This window comes from Sinocyclocheilus grahami, unplaced genomic scaffold, assembly GCF_001515645.1.
Source record: "Sinocyclocheilus grahami isolate Dianchi unplaced genomic scaffold, SAMN03320097.WGS_v1.1 scaffold654.1, whole genome shotgun sequence".
Taxonomy (NCBI): domain Eukaryota; kingdom Metazoa; phylum Chordata; class Actinopteri; order Cypriniformes; family Cyprinidae; genus Sinocyclocheilus; species Sinocyclocheilus grahami.
The window spans coordinates 369,734-391,842 of NW_015505833.1; the positions used below are offsets into that span (position 1 = coordinate 369,734).

Genomic DNA, 22,109 nt, shown 5'->3' on the forward strand with positions numbered 1-22,109 from the left:
CACACTCACACACACTCACACACACACTTACACACACTCAGAAAGGACTCACCCCTGGCAGGGTTTTCTGTTCATGAAGAGCACTTTGTGCTTTAACGGCTGACTCCCGTGCACAATACGTCAGAAAGGCACATCCTAAGACAGAAAGACACACTATTAGTATTCATTGACAGTTTATATACAGTATGTTATTTTTCTTATATAAATACAAATAATTGTCATTAATGCAAAATTATTATTATCAGTCATATGTAGTAATTACCTACATTTTAAATTGAAATTCACTTTTTGAATCAATGTTTTTTTCCTGTACTTCATATAGATTATATGCAGCATGATTACACATGATGAGTGACAGAAATGTAATTTCACACTCATTACATTTTGTCAGTGGGGCTTCTGGGATAGCTCATCCCACACTCACACACACACACACACACACACACACACAGAGATGGCAGGATATGAAAGGGGATAAAACAGTGTGAGACCCCTGTTATGCCCTCCACACACACACACTCACACACACACACACTCACACACACTCACACACACACACACTCACACTCACACACACTCACACACACACTTACACACACTCAGAAAGGACTCACCCCTGGCAGGGTTTTCTGTTCATGAAGAGCACTTTGTGCTTTAACGGCTGACTCCCGTGCACAATACGTCAGAAAGGCACATCCTAAGACAGAAAGACACACTATTAGTATTCATTGACAGTTTATATACAGTATGTTATTTTTCTTATATAAATACAAATAATTGTCATTAATGCAAAATTATTATTATCAGTCATATGTAGTAATTACCTACATTTTAAATTGAAATTCACTTTTTGAATCAATGTTTTTTTCCTGTACTTCATATAGATTATATGCAGCATGATTACACATGATGAGTGACAGAAATGTAATTTCACACTCATTACATTTTGTCAGTGGGGCTTCTGGGATAGCTCATCCTGAACTCACACACACACACACACACACACACGTTTTGTATGTTTTATGAGGACTCTCCATATGTAAGGTTTTTTTTTTACTGTACAAATTGTATATTCTTATGTTCTGCACTCCCACAGTAACCTTACCACTAAACCTACCCCTCACACAAAACTTTCTGCATTTTTGCATTTTTAATAAAACATTTTTAAAGCTACGTTAATTATGACAATTTAGGAAATGTCCTCATAAAACACATTTATGTTGTTATACCAGTGTAATAATACACGTCATTATACAAATTTGTGTCCTCGTAAGTCACATAAACATGCACACACACACACACACACACACACACACACACACACACACACACACACACACAAAGCTACAAAAAATCAGACGGCAGCTCAGAAGAAACCTTAATTTTGTTGTGTGTTTTTGTCATTTTTAAACATGTTATCCAGTTAACAAACGCTTTAGTTAGTTTGAGTTATTTTAGTACTTCAACTTTAACTAAACAAAAACGAGAAATGTTGCCTTGGCGCCTAGCTGAAATAAAATATGTTCATATATATTTTTTTTCCATATCAGTGTATGTTTGTTTTATTTCAAGTAAAGGAATTGTTTTAAATGGTTTCATTTTTAGTAAACGATAATAACCCTGGTTTGAGCTGGTATGCTGGTTAAGATGTTAGTGTTAGGGATTATATTAGCCTGTTCATTGACTTAAAGGAATAATCATCAAAAACTGAAAACGCTGTTATCATTCACTCACCCTCATGCTCCTCCAAACACATGACTTTACATTTTCCATGAAACACAAAAGAGGAATTTTTTAAGAACATCCCAGCTACTCTTTTCCATATAATGAAAGTCAATGGGGACCAGTGTGTTAAGCTCCAAAACAACAAAACAAGAATCACGGCACCATATCAGCAGTCCATACAACTTGTGTGCTACCAGCATTCTTCAGAATATCTTCTTTTATGTTCCACAGAAGAAAGAAAGTCGTACGGGTTCGGAACAACATGAAGGAGAGTAAATAATGACAGAATTTTCACCCAAAAAGTCACCCTTGAAGTCATTATTCACTAGAAAAGGGTGGAATACACTACATGAATTTTGCACAGATTTATAATTTGGACAAGCTGAAACTAGTTGGCGAGAGTTAAAGCCAGTCTGCAGATTTGAGTTGACAGATTTAATAGAAAATCACGTCTCAGGTTTTTTTTTTAGCTTCAGACTATAATTCCATCCACTCAGAGCACACTGTAACAAAAAAGTGTAATTTTAACTGTAAAATATTGTAAAAACGCTACGGGAAAAAAACTGTTAACAGGTTAACAGTAAGTTCCCGTACTATATACAGGGAAAAATTGTAAAAGATCTAACCAGCCATTTAATGTAATTTTACAATAAAATGCTGCTAATTGTAACATTTTTAGAATTAAAAAAAGAACAAATCAACGTATAATTGACAGTAAAAAACTGTAAACTGATATTCCCAGAATTCCATGCGTGACACTCCACATTTGATAGTATTTTGTTTAAATAACCATGTTTCTTAATAGTGTTGTCATGTTTGTTATCAGTTATGTACATGTGGGTTTATGTTACATCTTCTGTTGTTTAATGAATGTTTATTGCATTATTTTAGTGACGTGTGTTACCGTGATGGTGTTTAGTGTTTGCGTGAATGACACTGTGTGCCTTCTATATATACTATATATACTACTTGTGGAAAAGCTACTTGTGATGGCCTGATTCTTCATATTGCTGTCTCTTTTACCACCTGCATTATTATGGCGGTTGTCAATTTATGTTAAAGATACAAAACAGATTTTAGTAGCAGTGTGCATTGTTGAATTTACTAGATTACGCTCAAATTTTCTTGTTTGTAATTTACAGTTGTATACTGTAAAATGTACAGTTTGTTCTGTAAATGTTTTTACAAGTTTTTTCTTTTTTTACAGTGCATATCATTCATGTCTCATATTTATATTCATGTTGTTTTAATTTGTCAGTCATCTCCAAGCAATAAGGCATGTGTTTGTGCGCGAGTTGATTGTGTTCTGAACAACTTGGTGGAGTGTGAGGTGTATGATGGACAGTTTTTCCTCTGTAACTATTTACAAAGTTGGCAAGTGTCTGATGTCGTGTTTTAAAACCGGTTCAGATTTTAAAAGTCATGTAATGTATCCCAGCCCTAATTTCTTGAAAACTGACCAACACGACTTGACGACTTTTTTTAATCTATTTTGTGACCAAATTTCATTAACATCTCATGCCGGGTTGCGTTTCCCAAAAGCATCGTTAGCTAACTATGGTCATTAGTTCCATTGAACTCTATTGGTAACGACAGAACCATAGAACGCACCCATGGGTGGAAACAGATTGTGCTGGATTTTATATTTCAAATTTATTATGACTTTTATTTTGATATTCATTTTGGGCCGTGACCTGAATTTCCTCCTAGTCTCGCCCTGGCTTCCTGTTTTAAGAGGAAATAGGCCATATTAGTTTAGTGTTCAGTGCAAGGTGCTTCACACGGTTTCTAACATCCAAGTCCATCTTGCCTTTCACAGCCCACTGAGATGTAATGTCTGCAAGTAATTGTTTGATCATGATGTGAGCTTGTAATTTTTATTTGTATTCTGAGTATGTTATAATTGTGTAAAATTATGTTAGTATAGTACCAGTTGATTTATGCTTCAGCATGTTTGGCATTTTCTGCTCATTTCCAAAGTGTTTATCTATACCTTTATTGTGCATTCATTTATTTGTATTTTGTTTAAATAACCATGTTTCTTAATAGTGTTGTCATGTTTGTTATCAGTTATGTACATGTGGGTTTATGTTACATCTTCTGTTGTTTAATGAATGTTTATTGCATTATTTTAGTGACGTGTGTTACCGTGATGGTGTTTAGTGTTTGCGTGAATGACACTGTGTGCCTTCTATATATACTTCAGCTTGTGGAAAAGCTACTTGTGATGGCCTGATTCTTCATATTGCTGTCTCTTTTACCACCTGCATTATTATGGCGGTTGTCAATTTATGTTAAAGATACAAAACAGATTTTAGTAGCAGTGTGCATTGTTGAATTTACTAGATTACGCTCAAATTTTCTTGTTTGTAATTTACAGTTGTATACTGTAAAATGTACAGTTTGTTCTGTAAATGTTTTTACAAGTTTTTTCTTTTTTTACAGTGCATATCATTCATGTCTCATATTTATATTCATGTTGTTTTAATTTGTCAGTCATCTCCAAGCAATAAGGCATGTGTTTGTGCGCGAGTTGATTGTGTTCTGAACAACTTGGTGGAGTGTGAGGTGTATGATGGACAGTTTTTCCTCTGTAACTATTTACAAAGTTGGCAAGTGTCTGATGTCGTGTTTTAAAACCGGTTCAGATTTTAAAAGTCATGTAATGTATCCCAGCCCTAATTTCTTGAAAACTGACCAACACGACTTGACGACTTTTTTTAATCTATTTTGTGACCAAATTTCATTAACATCTCATGCCGGGTTGCGTTTCCCAAAAGCATCGTTAGCTAACTATGGTCATTAGTTCCATTGAACTCTATTGGTAACGACAGAACCATAGAACGCACCCATGGGTGGAAACAGATTGTGCTGGATTTTATATTTCAAATTTATTATGACTTTTATTTTGATATTCATTTTGGGCCGTGACCTGAATTTCCTCCTAGTCTCGCCCTGGCTTCCTGTTTTAAGAGGAAATAGGCCATATTAGTTTAGTGTTCAGTGCAAGGTGCTTCACACGGTTTCTAACATCCAAGTCCATCTTGCCTTTCACAGCCCACTGAGATGTAATGTCTGCAAGTAATTGTTTGATCATGATGTGAGCTTGTAATTTTTATTTGTATTCTGAGTATGTTATAATTGTGTAAAATTATGTTAGTATAGTACCAGTTGATTTATGCTTCAGCATGTTTGGCATTTTCTGCTCATTTCCAAAGTGTTTATCTATACCTTTATTGTGCATTCATTTATTTGATGTTGGTTTTCCTGTTTACCTTGTGAAATTTATGTTTGTGTATTTTCTTTTCTTTGTGGTTTCACACTTGTCATGATTAAACTTCAAAAACCGAGTCTTTGTCTTCGTGGAGTTTATAGTGAAAGTGTTTAGTGGCTGGATTATTGTTAAACATCCAGTGAAGCCAGTGCCATTGATTACATGTAATCTGGATTATGTAATCAGATTCCAAAAATTAAGTACTTCTAATTAGAGTATATTACATTTTAAAATCGGTAAATTATTCCTAATTTGATTTGCCCCTAATTTTCTCTCTAAAATTCTACCGCTTTTATATATTTGGAAAGTTTTCCAGCTTTTCATCAACTCGCAAACCCCCTGTAGTTCATTCATGAATCCCTGGCATAATGCAATGTTAAAATCATGATGGGATGGAATATATTTTAGGTCAAAAGTAATCAAAAAGCACAGTAGTCATAATATGTGTAATCCAACAGATTACATTTTAAACTATAATTTCCGTCATGTCATTTATAATCAGTAACAATCTACAATTTGTAAGTAATCTACCCAGCACTGTTCAACATCAAACCCATCTAACGGCTGATTTGAAAGCCACAGTGAAGATTTTAACTTCTTACTCATCATATGACTTCAGAGGACTAAAGTGCATGAGTCATGATGATGACCACTTCTTGACTTGCCTTAACAGGAAAGGATATAGACTGGGCATTTTCTCCAAAATATGCATTTTATTCAAAATTTCACCTTTTGTGTTCCACAAAAGAAATGCGGATTTGAGAGTGAGTAAACAATGGCATATTTTTCATGCACGGGCGAACTATTCCCTTAAGGTCTTTCTTCTTTAATCACCCCAGTGACCTTAAACCACTGAGAAATCCACATGATTAAATCCCGGTCAAGCCCCCGAACAGGGTTTATTCAACCCTGAACGACACAAGCGCAAGCAAACACCCAAAACAGAGTCAAACCGCAGAGTGGAAACCTAATACTCGACCTCAAGGCACAGAAAGCAAACGAAGTTCATGAAGACGACAACAGAGAGAGCTTTCCTGGTGTATATATAATGTCCTTTTTATAGTAACACCGAACTCATGCTGTGCATTGTCATGCTTGAAGCTCCTGCAGGCGAAAATCATGATGGGATGGAATATATTTTAGGTCAAAAGTAATCAAAAAGCACAGTAGTCATAATATGTGTAATCCAACAGATTACATTTTAAACTATAATTTCCGTCATGTCATTTATAATCAGTAACAATCTACAATTTGTAAGTAATCTACCCAGCACTGTTCAACATCAAACCCATCTAACGGCTGATTTGAAAGCCACAGTGAAGATTTTAACTTCTTACTCATCATATGACTTCAGAGGACTAAAGTGCATGAGTCATGATGATGACCACTTCTTGACTTGCCTTAACAGGAAAGGATATAGACTGGGCATTTTCTCCAAAATATGCATTTTATTCAAAATTTCACCTTTTGTGTTCCACAAAATAAATAAATGCATACGGATTTGAGAGTGAGTAAACAATGGCATATTTTTCATGCACGGGCGAACTATTCCCTTAAGGTCTTTCTTCTTTAATCACCCCAGTGACCTTAAACCACTGAGAAATCCACATGATTAAATCCCGGTCAAGCCCCCGAACAGGGTTTATTCAACCCTGAACGACACAAGCGCAAGCAAACACCCAAAACAGAGTCAAACCGCAGAGTGGAAACCTAATACTCGACCTCAAGGCACAGAAAGCAAACGAAGTTCATGAAGACGACAACAGAGAGAGCTTTCCTGGTGTATATATAATGTCCTTTTTATAGTAACACCGAACTCATGCTGTGCATTGTCATGCTTGAAGCTCCTGCAGGCGTGTGCTGCTGCTGCTGCCACTGTCTTCTACACACACCCACGACAAAAAAAATCACACTCGCATACTATAAGAAAATGCACTGTATGCCCCTGTATGCGGGTGATAAACACTTCAGACGATAGAATGAGTAACATTCAGAGTAGCGTGAGCATGCACATGAACACCGCTGTGAGAGGGTTAAATGGCACTGTTTATTTAAATGCACTCTTCACTTGCGAGTCGTGACTGAGAAACGCTCAGCCCCGTCCCCTCCTGAAGCGTAAACTCATGCGTCTCCTTACCTTTGTGCACGCCTGTGTACTTGTCCTTGATCACAGTCAGCTCGTAGATCTTGCCGAACTGCTCAAAGATGGGCTTGAGGTCCTTCTCCTCCAGATTGCGCGGGATCTGCCCGATGAAGAGTTTGATGGCGTCGGGCTCCTTCATTGGGTCGAGGATGTGGAGAAAGTCAGAGCTCTGGGTCGGGATGAGATGAACGTGCGTAGAGAGAGAGAGAGAGAGGATGGAGGTGTGGACGGTGCCTGCGGAGGCGGGGTGTGATCAAAACAATGAATGAATGAATGGATCTTCAATTCAAGCATCATTTTAGAGGCTTTTATGTCATTTAAAAACTCACTGTAAAGCATTATTCTATGGTATGCATTATCTATCATGAAGTGACAACAAACAATACTTTTTATTTATATAGCTACCAGTCATCTCGGTTAAAACTCTACTCTATTTATTTATACACTACTTGTTTTTAATGTTAATATGGATATATACAAATGAATATTAACCAAGATGAATAAATGCTATTGGGTATCGTGCATTCATGTTTATTATTGTAACCAGTTAATATATTGTAAAGAGTTACCAATACTGTAGTATATATATATAAGTAAATATACTGTATGTGTAGTTATTATCCCCCAAAATCAGACTCATTAAAATGACCTCATTGGTGTGACCTATCTTGATTCATATCTGACTTCAATAAAAGCCATTAGGTTACAAGACAGTGCATCTTTCCTTACTTTAATATGGTTCTTCCCGTATTAAAAAGAGGCATAGTCGACCGAATATTTTATAAATAAATAAATGCACACACAATTGTGCATTATAACTGTGAATTCTGACGAGAAACAATCAAACAAAAGCTCGTGCGTTTGCATGCAATTACAGCGATTATCATAAATGCACTAAAACAATTATGGCATCTTCACGCGTTCAATAGAACAAAGACAGATATGATTCCCAGAATAATGCACAGATCACTATGAATAAACGCGCGCGTGTCGCCTAGAATGAACGAGCGCATCCTTTGTTTCGGCGGCGGAGGCTCTGAAGCGCTTTGTCCGTCTCCGTTAACGCATAACGGTCCACGCTCACACGAGAGGAAAACACACTTCCGAAGACTGAAAACAGCTCACCTACAGGGCCGACTTTTCCTCGCAATCTTCGGGTGGCTCCTCTATAGATCCGTGCTGCGTCCTCAGGGGTCCTCGCGCTCGCTGTCACTCACTGCATCTCACACACTGTTTCTTTAACCTCTCTCGTAAAATCACAGTTTCGCCCAATTTCTCTCTCGTCATTAGTATATATATATTGTCTTGTAAGCTCTAAAGCAATGCACTTGAAATATTCTTTCTCAACACATGCGTGATTGGGTGTGTTTGCTCCTTTCCTCATCTCCAATTAACGCTTGAGATGTGACGTCACGCCGGTGTCTCCCTCTCACGAGCGCTTGTCAAGCTCGAGATGTAAGGGCCAGGGAACGTCTGCAACTCACAGCTCTCTGAAAACAACGCAGACTCTCACATGTCATTCAATACGATTAGAAAAGATAAGTTAAAGCACAAGTTGTGCATGTTTGATCAATGCAGTACATGGATGGCGCTGTTACGCAGAGGCACATTTACAGTAGCACACTCTGAATGACTTGTAGCTTCCGTGGATACTGAAACACTGATTGAAAACGCTGTAACATACTTATAGTAGGTTATACATAAAAATAATACTTACTTTTCAGACCCCCTTTTTTGTTTAAATTCGTAAATTCAAGCCCCTTAAAGGGACAGTTCACCCAAAAATAAAAAAAATTCTGTAATTTACTCACCCTAAGGCCATCTAAGATGTAGGTGACTGTTTTTTTTTCTCTTCCCCTCAGTAGAACAGTAAAGACGATTTTTAGCTGGTCCTCGGTGATTCATAAAATGCAAGTCAGTGGCTACCGGCACATTGAGAGTCAAAAAAAGCATAAAGAGGCAAGGCAAAATTAATAACCGTGTATATATAACGATATATCGAGGTCTTATGAAGAGAAACGATCGGTCTGTGCAAGAAAATGAACATTATTTACAACATTATTGCTTGTAATAGAGGAGCCTCAGGCAAATGTTCTGTAAAAAAATTCTGTAATTTACTCACCCTAAGGCCATCTAAGATGTAGGTGACTGTTTTTTTTTCTCTTCCCCCCAGTAGAACAGTAAAGACGATTTTTAGCTGGTCCTTGGTGATTCATAAAATGCAAGTCAGTGGCTACCGGCACATTGAGAGTCAAAAAAAGCATAAAGAGGCAAGGCAAAATTAATAACCGTGTATATATAACGATATATCGAGGTCTTATGAAGAGAAACGATCGGTCTGTGCAAGAAAATGAACATTATTTACAACATTATTGCTTGTAATAGAGGAGCCTCAGGCAAATGTTCTGCTGGATCGTGAATGAATCATTCTTTTGAACCGGTTCTTTTTAGCAAACTGAATGAATCAGTTCACCAAATCAGATTGAACCGTCTGAAACAGTTTGAGCAGCACAGGACACAGATATACAAGTTACTCAACCAAAACACTTACGGACGCCTCACTCCGACTCAAAATTAGCTAAAATACCGGCGTATCTGATCCTATAATGAACAAACTGATTCAGTGCTGAGGGAACAGTTCGACTCGGACCGAAGACCGATGAGCCGCTGATGTGCGCATGCGTGAACCAAGCACTTGAACGCTGATGAAGACTAGTTTATCCACTTTATATGCTTTAAAACTGATTCAGTGCTGAGGGAACAGTTCGACTCGGACCGAAGACCGATGAGCCACTGATGTGCGCATGCGTGAACCAAGCACTTGAACGCTGATGAAGACTAGTTTATCCACTTTATATGCTTTAGACATGTAAAACATCCAAGTTTCACATAATTATTGGGTGCTTTAATAATAGGCCTATAATTGCGTTAAAACTACGCTAGGTCATTGCGTAATTACAGGTAATAATGTTATAAACAATGTTCGGTTTCTTGCAGAGATGGATCATTTTGCTTCATACAATCTCAATGTCTTCAGGAGCCGTGGGTATTAATTTTGTTTTGCGTGTTCTTGCTTTTTTTGACTCTCAAGTGCCGGTAGACACTGAATTGCATTTTATAAATCACCAAGGACCTCGGTTTCAGCTAAAAAAATCTTCTTTACTGTTCGACTGAGAAAAAAAGTCGCCTACGTGAGTAAATTAACAACACATTTTCATTTCCGGGTGACTGTCCCTTTAATGGCGCACACTGGTGATGGTGCAAAGCATTGGTTCTTAATCCTGGTAAGCTCTGCACATTTCGCATGTCTCCCTTGTTTGACAAACCTGATTCAGCTCATCAGATTAAGACCCACTGGTGTAAAGTGTTAGTTTGTGTTTTGGATGAGAATGTGTTATTGGTTGACAGTCCCTGAAGCTCCCATTGTGTAGCTGAATGCTATCTAGATCATCATGCATCATGGACTTATGTATACAGGCAGCTCATCATATTGCAATCTAATGTTGAAAGAGGATTTATAAAACAGAGCTCTGGGTATCTAAATGGATGAGCAAGCCAGATAAACACACAACTTTAAAACATAAATATAATTCTGAACTGCATGTGGAAGGAAAACATGTTTATTGCACTTATTATTAACATCAAATGTAACTATTTATTGACAATAGTGTATCACATTCGCCGAAACGGTGATACATTTTAACCCTTGCGTTCTCACTCGGAGCCCCGTGACCCAAATGCTCCTGCTGGGATGTGACAGGTTTCAGAGTGACTTACTGTGAAAAGGTCACCATCTGCCTGCAGTGCCCCCAGATCCAGACCCCTCCTCTTCTCTTCTGAGGTCACACATTATGCCAGGAATCACCTCAGGCTGGCCTGTGAAGTAGGTGGTCTTGAGCAAAAGATCTGCCTTATGAGAGCATGCAGATGATCAGTACAAAGTTGTAGTTTCTCAGGTGACATTGTCATTAATAAATGCTGCTAGACTTTTCCCCTTCAGGAGTAACCCCACTTACTGTGCAATTATCGTTAACTTTTATATAATACAAATGTTTATATTAACATTTAGTTATGAAAGCATTAGTTTTAGCACTGAAACTTCTGCACAGATGACAAGACAGTAGAATGGTTTTAGGTTTGTTTATTATGAATAATAATTGTGGTAAAATCTGCAGACACTGTCTATTCCATAACAAAGCAACATAAATGTGTAGCAACAAGTTGATCTTAAATTTCTAAAGACTGATCCGTTAAAGAAAAAAAAATAAATTATATGCATTTTATCATCGATAAATAGCTATGTTTCCTGTTTCATATATAAAAGCATCTTTTTATTCTTCGAAAGAGTATCTGCTAAACGTATGTGATAATATACATACAAAATATGTACATAAACTCTGACATGACACACACACAACTGACTGTATTTATATACTAAAATGTAAAATGTTTGCAATCAGGACTGAGTCAAGTTACTGAGACAAAAATTCACCCCAACTCTGCGATTATTCATTTATATATTCATTTGCTCACTGACATCCTGCTTATTGCATAATAGGTTGTGGTCGCCTATTGGTTATAGCTATGGGCTGGTAACAGAAAGATCACATGTTGTAATACTAGAGAGTATTTTTGATCTGTTTTGATCTAGGGCAATGGTCTTGTATTGTACATGACTTTGGCTGAAATCACTATACTATTAGCATATTTAATACTTATGCAATGGATAAACCACACAGATAATGCTGCCCTAAATGCTTTCTACCTGCGCATATATCCATAGCAATCATTTAGGCCTTAGATTACACAATACGAAATGCACAACAAAACTGTGTTTTATAATAATGAATTAAAACAAGTAATGCTATTGTGGCTCTGATTCTGTAATAGTCATATTTTAAAGGAATAGTTCACAGAAAAATGAAAATTAGCTAAAAATGTAATGGGTGCCGTCAGAATGAGAGTCCAAACAGCTGATAAAAACATCACAATAATCCACAAGTAATCCACAGCACTCCAGTCCATCAGTTCACATCTGGAGAAGACAAAAGCTGAAACTAATCCAGCATTAAGACGTTTTTAACTGTGGTGTGGATTACTTGTGGATTATTGTGATGTTTTTATCAGCTGTTTGGACTCTCATTCTGACGGCACCCATTCACTGCAGAGGAGCAAGTGATGCAATGCTGCATTTCTCCAAACCTGATGAAGAAGGCTTGGGTGGCCTGAGGGTGAGAACATTTTCAGCAAATTTAGATTTTTGGGTGAACTATTCCTTTAACTTACATTGAGGGCAACCAATAAAAACAGCCAGAAATAACAAAGCCAAAACACACAAACAAAAACATGTCACACACGAAATGACAAAAACACGAAACACCAAAACAACTGATATACATTCAGATAAAACCAACCTAAAGAATAAAGAGTGAATCAAATACAGAGAGCTGATCATGATGCTCATCTTCTCGTAATAGCTTAATAGACTAGATTCATAGTAGATGTCCAGATTTCTGTTCACACTGCACTCAAATACGATCTGTGGGACTGACTGTCAGCACTAAGTGTGCTATTTTAAGACAGCCATGAGCACTTATGCTGTAGCATTCATGTTCTTGCTGAAGTACTGATATTTTAAGGACCATTTAGGGGACTGAGACAAGGCCAAAGGGACTATTTTTATGGGGACAATCAATGTTTGCATAAGAATCTATCGCTTTTATGCAGTAATTATGATGCATGTTCATGATTTTTATTGGAAAATATAATATTTTCCCCTCTTTTTCAACAGTAGGTTTTTAGTGCCAATACAACATAATTAGGAGTGAAGGATGCACATTAGGTGTGTAATTGATGCTTGATGCTTGTCATCTGTTTTATCATACTTTGGTCGCACAACTCATAAACTGAATAAATGAGACGGAATACTGGTTCAAATACCAGATTCTGTATCCATTGACTTGCAATTAAAAAGAAACCGTTATGAAACACTTCATGTGTGACGAAAGCACAAAAGCAACTTATAGAATTGTTCCCACTTAGCAATATCTTCATATACGTGTCCAGAATGTGGACCTGCGATGTCAGTGCATTTGTTTAAAGATCATTTAAGGAATGGATTAGTATTTGACAGTATAGTGTACTAAACAGCTCTCTCTGGGGAAAGAGCTACTGTGAATCATTTGAGACTATGAGCCCATATGCGATAACATTTTAAAACTTTCACTTTAAAGGGACCCTGATCTCAGCTCAGTTCAAGTCGGAATTCTCTCCTGGAATTCCTTTTGAACCTGAATGGCCTCTGATTGGCTGAACTATGATTGGCTGAGTTTGGGCTCCGGTGGTGAATCTCTGAACCTAACTTCTCTGTGGCTTGTGCAGGGTTAATGTCTTTTGGCCCGTTGAGCACTCTGGGTGCAGGACGCACAGCAGGCGGTCTTATAGTAGGAGTAGACGCAGAGTCGAGCCTGGACCACCATTACGCAGTTATGTCGTCTGTCTTTACAGTTCTCATCTACAACGAGAGAGATGAGAGAGAGAGATTATAATCTGAATCATTATACAGAATGTAAAACACTCTCACACACACCTTCGAAGGGACTGCAGGGTATGGTGTTGCAGGAGCGCTCGTGGGCAGGTTTGGAGTCCAGATCGCAGGCTGTGTTGTGCTGTTTGTCAGCAGTGAGACACCGCACCTCCCGCGTCTGCACCCCTTCACCGCAGGACCGAGAGCACTGGACAGACACAGAGGGGAAGTCAGTGACAGCAGAGGAAGGGAAGATCCCGCAGGACAGATGAAGTCGTCCTCACCGTGCTCCACTCGGTGGTGAACCACTGCGGTTTGCAGGGCTGCAGTTCACACGGCTGCACCGGAGACGGTTTCTCCAGGTGTGAGCACTCACTGGCGGCGCTCACGGTGAAGTCACTTCCGGTCTTCCTCACACAGATGATGTCCCTGCGCTGGGTGCCATTTCCACACGCTGCATTACACTGTTCAACAGAGAGAGTCCAGAGACAGAAGGTGTCTTTACACAGCCGAGCTAAGGCTGCTCTGTACCTGCTTAGAATTCAGTGTGACGGTGCAATGCTGCATAAAAGCCAGACTAACTCATGCCTGCTGAGACCCACTGCAGCCCCTAGTATCAAGGTATACAGCTGTAATTGCTGAGTAAATGCATTCATGCCACCTCTGAGCAGCATTAAACAGGCTGTGTAAAGACACTTAAATGCCACTTCAGAAGAGCTTCTGTGCCACCTTTGCAGTGTAAATTTGGCAAGAGTGACGACTGCCAACACATTCTCATGACAGCTTACTGGACTATTCTATTATATTCCATACTAGTCTATTCTATTCATCTTTATTCTATGTTGTTTTCAATGTTATTCTTTGTATTTTAATTGATTCTATTCTACATTGTTCTACATTTAACTTTGTTCTATTCTATGTATCTTTATTCTATTCAATTTTATTCCATTCTATTCATCGTTATTCTATTCAGCATTTTTCTATTATATTTTATTTTGCTCTATTTAAATTGATTAGGTTTCCTCTGATGTTATTCTATTCTACATAGTTCTGTTTTAGAACACTCCAATTGAATTATTTTATATTTTTATATATACTTTTTATATTTATTCTACTTGACTGGTTCTGTTCTGTACCATTCATTTATTCTATTTGACATTGTTCTACATTTAATTTTGTTCAATTTTATTCAGCTTTATTCTGTTTTGTTCAGTTATTTATTTCAACACTGTTCTATTATATTTAGCTCTATTGATTTAGCCATTTTGGTTTTCTTTGATGAAATTCTAATCTATATTATTCTATTATATTTTTATAACAATCGAATTATTTAAACTTTATCCTAATTTACCTGTTCTGCACTATTCTGTTATTTTGTTAAAATGTATATTAACTTCTATTTTATTCTATTTATCTCTTTATATATTGTTCTATTACTTTTAATTATTTCTATTTAATTTAATATTCAATTTTATTAGTTTTTTTATATTATAGTTTATATTATTCTATTTGAGAATGTTCTAATTGTATCATTCTAACTTAATTCTAAATGGCTTGTTCTGTTCTGTACTATTCTGTTATTATATTCAACATTGTTCTATATTTAGCTTTATTCTGTTCTACTCATCTTTATTCTATGCAGCTTTACATTTAGTCATTTTACAGACCCTTTTTATCCAAAGCGACTTACAAATGAGGACCATAGAAGCAATATCAAACCAACAAAAGAGCAACAATATTTAAGTGCTGTAAAAAGTCTTGGTTAGCCTAACGCAGTACCCATAGCAAAGGCTTTTAAAAAAAATATATATATATATTTTCTATAGATAGAATAGAAAAAGAATAGAGAACCCTAGTGTTATAGAGGCTCATTTTTTAATAATAAAATGAAAGCAAGTCGATAGAATAAAAAAATAGAGAGTGCTAGAGTTAGAGGCTCAATATATATTTTTTGTTTGGTTTTTGTGTTTGTTTTTTAATTAATAAAAAGAAAACAAGTAGATGGAATAGAAATAGAATAGAGAGTGCTACTGTTAGAGGACCATGTTTTTTCTTCGGTTTTTGTGTTTGTTTTTTAATAAATAAAAATAAAACAAATAGATATAATGCTAGTGTTAGAGGGCCAAGGTTTTTTAATAAATTAATATAATCTGAAATATCTAAATAAATCGAATCTATTTACATTTAGTCATTTAGCAGATGATTTTATCCAAAGCGACTTACAAATGAGAACAATAGAAGCAATCAAAATCAACAAAAGAACAACAATATATCAGTGCGATAACAAGTCTCAGCTGAATGCAGTACACGTAGCAAGGTTTTTTATTATTTTTTTTATTATTATATAATAAATAAAAATAAAACAGATAGAATAGAAAAAGCTAGTGTTAGAGGCCTTTTTTTTGCTTTTGTTAATTGAATAATAAATAAAAAGAAAACAAAGATAGAATACAAAAAGATTAGAGAAGCAAGTGTTTTTTTTAAAGAAAACAAGCAGTTATACACACACAGACAGCTCAAACACGTCTATGTGACCAGACTTACACACACTTACAGACTAGAACAAAACCACATATTGTCTAAATCGGCTAGTCAGTGGGTTGCCTGAACAACTAGCCTGGATGAACTATTCTGGATTCATCGGACCCATATCAAAACACGTTTCATAGGAGGAATTAACACAAGAAAACATTTTGCATTTATAAACAGTATGAAACGATTCACGAGACACATTTTTAAAAGTTGGACTATTTTTAACTTGACGCAGCCTCTTAAGAATGCAATGCTTGACTGTGCAACTGTGCAAGATGCAGCGCCCAAAACATCCATCTGCATCTGTACAGCTGCACAGGAGCATTGACCCTTGTGCATCCTTAGGGACATTTTTGTCGTTTTCATTTTTTTTTGGCTGGTAATGCAAACAGCAAACATTTTGGCAAAAGAAAAATTGTAATTGTAATATTTCACCCTCATTTACTTTCATAAATCTATTTTACACTATGTACAAAAATGGTTACAGTCAGGACCTTAAAGGGATAGTTCACCCAAAAATGACACCATGAGGTACCCGTACATGCATCTATGAGAGAGTGGCGTTCCAGCGGATGATGTTCTTACAAAAACGCATCAATTCGCTTCAGGAGGCCTTTATTAACCCCCGGAGCCGAGTGGAGAATGATTTATGATGGATGGACGCAGTTTATTGGACTTCTATTGGACTATTGAATATCAACACCCATTCACTGCCATTCTAAAGCTTGGAAGAGCCAGGATATTTTTTTAATATAACTCAGATTGTATTCGTCTGAAGGAAGAAAGTCATATACACCCAGGATGGCTTGAGGTTGAGTAAATCATGGGCTAATTTTCATTTTTGGGTGAACTGTCCCTTTAAGGACAAAAATGTTTCCCATTAAAATGAAACCTATTAAAACGGCAATATTTATTCCCAGTGCCATTGAAGCATAAAATCAAGCATTCTTTGTTAATAGGCTTTCACTTTCAAGAATTGTTACTGTTTTTATTTTAATTTTTAACTATTTTCCTATTATCAGCTGTTTCCTATTAACTATGGAGCAAATGCCTGTTTTGTTCCTGTTTTCTGCTTCTACTAAAAAAAATGTGGGTATACTGGGAACGGATATCAGAGTGTGGTTTGTATGTGTGTACTGAGAAATGTGTGTGTTTTAATTCTGACACTGCACAAAAAATAATAATACATCAAAATTAATGTAGTTTCAAATCACTGACTTAACCAAGACTGTAGTAATAATAAAAAAAGCACATTTTGTATATGAATTGGAATTAATTAATTATTATCTTTCATAAAAACCAACCAAAAACTATGGTATTATGTAAACAAACCAGCATTTAAAGGGTGAAAAAAGGCATTTTGGTAATTATGAATGATAAAAACAGACATCTTTGGTAATGGTAATTATGATCAGGACTGATCTAATCTATGTCAGTGAAAGTGGAAAAAAAATATTAATATGATTTTTCCCCTTTTTAATGTCCTTCTTGTCCTCTAAACTTTTTTAAATTGACGCACAAGGGAAAGGAGTTTAATGACAACTGTATTGAGAAGGTTTGACAGTGCAAACTCCTAACCCTAACTCTAATAAAAACCCACAGCTGCTCCAATATAAAAACAATTCTATAATCCTCCTCACGCATGCGTGTCTTACCGTGCTCCAGTTGGTGCTGATCTCCCAGTGTGAGCAGACGCGCGGGTGGCAGGGCTGCGTGGCGTTGGGGCGGGTGAGACTGGCGCAGCGCTGAGGGTGAACCATGGTTGAGCGATTCCCAAAACTCTGCCTGCACTGTATGTGACGCTGCTGCACACCCCAGCCGCAGGAAACACTGCATTCGGACCACACGCCCATATCCCAGCTACACACACACACACACACACACACACAGGTTCACTGAGATACTCATACAAACCCCATACAGCAACCCTAATACATTCATGCAGTAAGTCTGTGGTGCAGGATGTGGACCAGCAGAAATCTGATGCTTTATAAGAAGCCCTTACAGGCATGATTACAGAAAATTGTTTCATGTTTAATCTGTAAAAGTTACTACTGTTCTAGATGGATGAACTTCTGTTTATGCATTACTGATGTAATTCCTGGGTTTGTTCCATGTGAACAGTGTTTAATAAAAAGTTATATGCCACACATGCTGTCAACAGAGCTTACGTTGCATTTAACCCGGAATGTTTCTGTAATAGTTGGTAATAATTACACACACACACACACACATATATATATATATACACACACATACCATTCAAAAGTTTGGGGTCAGTAAGATTTTTTTTAAAAATAAGTCTCTTCTGCTCATCAAGGCTGCATTTATTTGATTAAAAATACAGTAAAAACACTAAATATTTGAAATATATATATATATACACACACATACCATTAAAAAGTTTGGGGTCAGTAAGATTTTTTTTTAAAATAAGTCTCTTCTGCTCATCAAGGCTGCATTTATTTGATTAAAAATACAGTAAAAACACTAAATATTTGAAATATTTTTACAATTTAAAATAACTGCGTTCGATGTGAATAAACAATAAAATGTAATTTATTCCTGTGATGCAAAGCTGAATTTTCATCACTACTTGATTATTTTTCAGGATTCTTTGATGAATAGAAAGTTCAAAAGAACAGCATTTATTTGAAATATATATTTTGTAATGTTATAAATGTCTTTACTGTCACTTTTGATGAATCTATTGCATCCATGCTGAATAAAAGTGTTAATTTCTTTCAAAAAAAAGAAAGAAAGAAAGAAATCTTACTGAACCCACATTTTTGAACAGTAGTTTATGCACAAGCAGAGTTACTCACAATGGTGGACAGGGATGAACGTTACACGGCTCCTCCTCCGGCGCAGGTTTGGTTGCAGAGTCACACCTCCTCTCGTGGACGTCCTGGTCTGTGTGTCGATTCACACACACAATCTCTCTGTACTGAGAGCCTGAATACACACAAACACATATGCACACATCAAACAACAAGCAAACACACACATAATACATTTTTAGTAGTGAGTGGCGTAAAACTCGATGGCAAGGTCTTCTGGGTGATTGGTCCTTGGGTTTTTCTTCTTTTAAAGGAATAGTTCACCCAAGAATGAAAATCATCTTAAAATGTCCTCACCCTCAGGCCATACAAGATGCAGATGAGTTTGTTTCTTCATCAGGTTTGTAGAAATGTAGCACTGCATCAGTGTCTCAGCAATGGATGCTCTGCAGTGAATGGGTGCCGTCAGAATGAGAGTCCAAACAGCTGATAAAAACATCACAATAATCCACAGCACTCCAGTGCATCAGTTAACATCGGGAGAAGACAAAAGAAACAAATCCATCATTAAGACGTTTTTAACTTCAAACTGTTGCTGAAATGTGTCCTCTATATCCATAATATTGTTTTTCTTAAGTAAAAAATGGAGACTTAAGTCTGGTCTGAATCAGGAGAGAAATCTGCACAGATCAAAAACAGCTCTAAACAAATATGTGGAGGATTTTGATGTGAGAAACAACAAGATGGACTTTTTCACTGGAGGAAGCGTTAATATAATTTTATATATTATTAACAGTTTGAAGTTAAAAACGTCTTAGTGCTGGATTTGTTTCAGCTGCTTTTGTCTTCTCCAGATGTTAACTGATGGACTGGAGTGCTGTGGATTATTGTGATGTTTTTATCAGCTGTTTGGACACTCATTCTGACGGCACCCATTCACTGCAGAGGAGCAAGTGATGCAGTGCTACATTTCTCCAAATCTCTTCCGATGAAGAATTAAATGTATCGACATCTTGGATGGCCTGAGGGTGAGCACATTTGATAAATATTTGGGGTGAACTAGCAATAGTAATAATGTTGCTTGCCTAAGCAAACACCACTAACAAGAGTACACAACGTCAGTCTGCAGCTCTTTAAACACACCAGAAGGAGGCGGCAGAGTGCAAATTCACACTGGGCCTAATAGATTAATCAAAACCAGTAGTGAGCAGCTTAGAAACCCCTCAAAAACACACACAGCTCTACAGCGAAACTCCCGAACAGTTTGGCACATGCACGCCCTGTTCCACAGCGCTTGGCTTTCTTTATATGTCAGTAGGCAATGGGTTCATGTTCTCTGAGTGTTTCCAGCTCTCCTATTACAAATAAACACAGCATTAATCCACCACGTCCACTCTGGATCACAGGTTTAAAGAAGAGCCATTCAAAGCAGTAATGTGTGCTGTCATCTGCTGTAAAATCCGAAGTGTAGTTCCATGCTGAGTAAAATCGGTAAGATTTTTTCTCTTATGCTCACCAAGGCTGCATTTATTTGAAACAGTAATATTGAGAAATAATATTACATGTGAATCTATGTTGAAATGTAATGTATTTCTGTGATGCGCAGCTGTATTTTCAGCATCATTACTCCAGTCTTCAGTGTCACATGATCCTTCATCATTCTAATACGCTCATTCTAAAATGTATTTCTATTCTCTGACCTTTTCCACAGGTAGCCGTGCATTCTGTCAGCGCGCCTCTTCGCCACACAAACACAGGCTGATTGTCCAATGGGAGGTCTGTTCTTGGAGGGATCCGAGCATTGCGATTGGGTCCTAGGCCCTGTGGGCGGGGCCTCTCTGGTGGCCATCGATCAGATACAGAGGAAGATGATGAGGAAGATGAGAAGGCAGAAGATGACAAAGGCGGAGGAGCAACAGGATTCTCGACTGCCACTGACACGCCACCTGAAACACAGAGAGAAGAGCTCAAAACCTAGTGTGCTGCCTATCTAGAACTAAACACTTAACAATTAGTCATGCAACAGTAAAACCTTGTGGGGAAAAAATACTCCTAAGCATGCTTTTAAAAAGAATACTTAATACAGAAATAACATGTACTTAAAAAATATGTTTTTGGGCACTTGCATGCTATTTGAAATTAAAAATGCATTATATTTTACATTTATATTAAATGCAGTTAGCTTAACTTTAGAGTGTTTTTCTTACTTAATTGGGACTTAATTACATATTTATTAAATCTGTTGTCTTTGAAATATGTTTTAGCTACTGCTGTATGTACTGACAAGTATTTATGATAAACTAAAATAAAATGCCATTTCTTTTGAAACTTGTATGTCTTAAATATAATTGTAATTACACATCTGTAATGTACTTAAATGTGTTAAGAATCACAGTCATGAAAGTCTCTTTAAGTACACGCAAATGGACTTTTATTTCATTAATATTACTATATTATCTGTAAAATATAGTTTTTAAAAAATATACTTTTAAGATTCGAAATACACTTACAATTAAGCACACTTCTTTTTCACAATGAAAATTTGTAAAAAAAAATTTAACAAATTTTGTGCAAACGTTAAAAAAATGTAGTGAAGGACAGTATTTGCGTTGCACCAGTGCATTTGAATTGTTGCATTGCTAACAGATGCTGTTGCTCATGTTTTCGGAAATTGTCATACTCTCATTAAAATTGTACTGCAAGTTACTGCATGTGTGAACATCCTTTAGAATATTCTGTTAGCTTAGCAACATGCAGCGTCAGACTTTGTTGAAATCTGCATGAACTTAAAGCTGGAGTACATGAACATGAACTCACCATTATTCATGACATTCTTCTAAAACCAAACTGATGACACATAAACTAGACCAATACTGAAGTCTAAACTGGTATCATTAAACCAGAGATACCTAAACAATACTGATACTCAGGCTTGGAAGGGTTACTTTAAAAAAATGTATTCTGTTACAGTTACAAATGACTTAATGAAAAAAGTATTCAGTAACGTAATCCAAGCACCACAATACAGTACTTAAACTAGTATGGCTACAAATCCAGTGATACCTAAACTAGAGCAATACTTATTCTTAAACTACTATGATTACCCAAACCACCAAGACCTATAGTATA

At 36.7% G+C, this 22,109-nt stretch overlaps 3 protein-coding genes and 1 long non-coding RNA gene across 4 annotated transcripts in view; all 4 read right to left on the reverse strand.

Moving 5' to 3' along the window:
* The window catches only part of LOC107558628 (CUGBP Elav-like family member 3-A), a 47,236-nt gene extending 38,720 nt beyond the window's left edge, over window positions 1-8,516 (reverse strand). Inside the window, exons 1-3 of the mRNA XM_016242288.1 lie at window positions 8,268-8,516; window positions 7,137-7,376; window positions 615-697 (exon numbers count right to left, since the gene is read on the reverse strand). Coding sequence (XP_016097774.1) covers window positions 615-697; window positions 7,137-7,281 — 228 coding nt within the window. The 5' untranslated portion in view covers window positions 7,282-7,376; window positions 8,268-8,516. The remainder of the gene's footprint in view (window positions 1-614; window positions 698-7,136; window positions 7,377-8,267) is intronic.
* A 3,848-nt stretch (window positions 8,517-12,364) lies between these two features.
* LOC107558629 (thrombospondin type-1 domain-containing protein 4-like) lies at window positions 12,365-14,254 on the reverse strand. The gene is made up of 5 exons (XM_016242289.1): window positions 14,251-14,254; window positions 13,953-14,167; window positions 13,732-13,876; window positions 13,494-13,656; window positions 12,365-13,420 (listed from the first exon to the last, which is right to left on the reverse strand). Exons 1-4 carry the CDS (start codon window positions 14,252-14,254, stop codon window positions 13,526-13,528), a joined length of 495 nt encoding a protein of 164 aa, XP_016097775.1. The 3' UTR covers window positions 12,365-13,420; window positions 13,494-13,525.
* Window positions 14,255-17,860: 3,606 nt separating this feature from the next.
* Window positions 17,861-20,760, reverse strand: LOC107558641 (uncharacterized). Its single transcript, XR_001605507.1, has 3 exons — window positions 20,681-20,760; window positions 19,026-19,155; window positions 17,861-18,060 (listed from the first exon to the last, which is right to left on the reverse strand). It is a non-coding gene; the product is annotated as an uncharacterized lncRNA (long non-coding RNA).
* Window positions 20,761-20,832: 72 nt separating this feature from the next.
* LOC107558630 (ADAMTS-like protein 4) overlaps window positions 20,833-22,109 on the reverse strand; it is a 40,944-nt gene continuing 39,667 nt past the window's right edge. Inside the window, exon 10 of the mRNA XM_016242290.1 lies at window positions 20,833-20,926. Coding sequence (XP_016097776.1) covers window positions 20,833-20,926 — 94 coding nt within the window. The remainder of the gene's footprint in view (window positions 20,927-22,109) is intronic.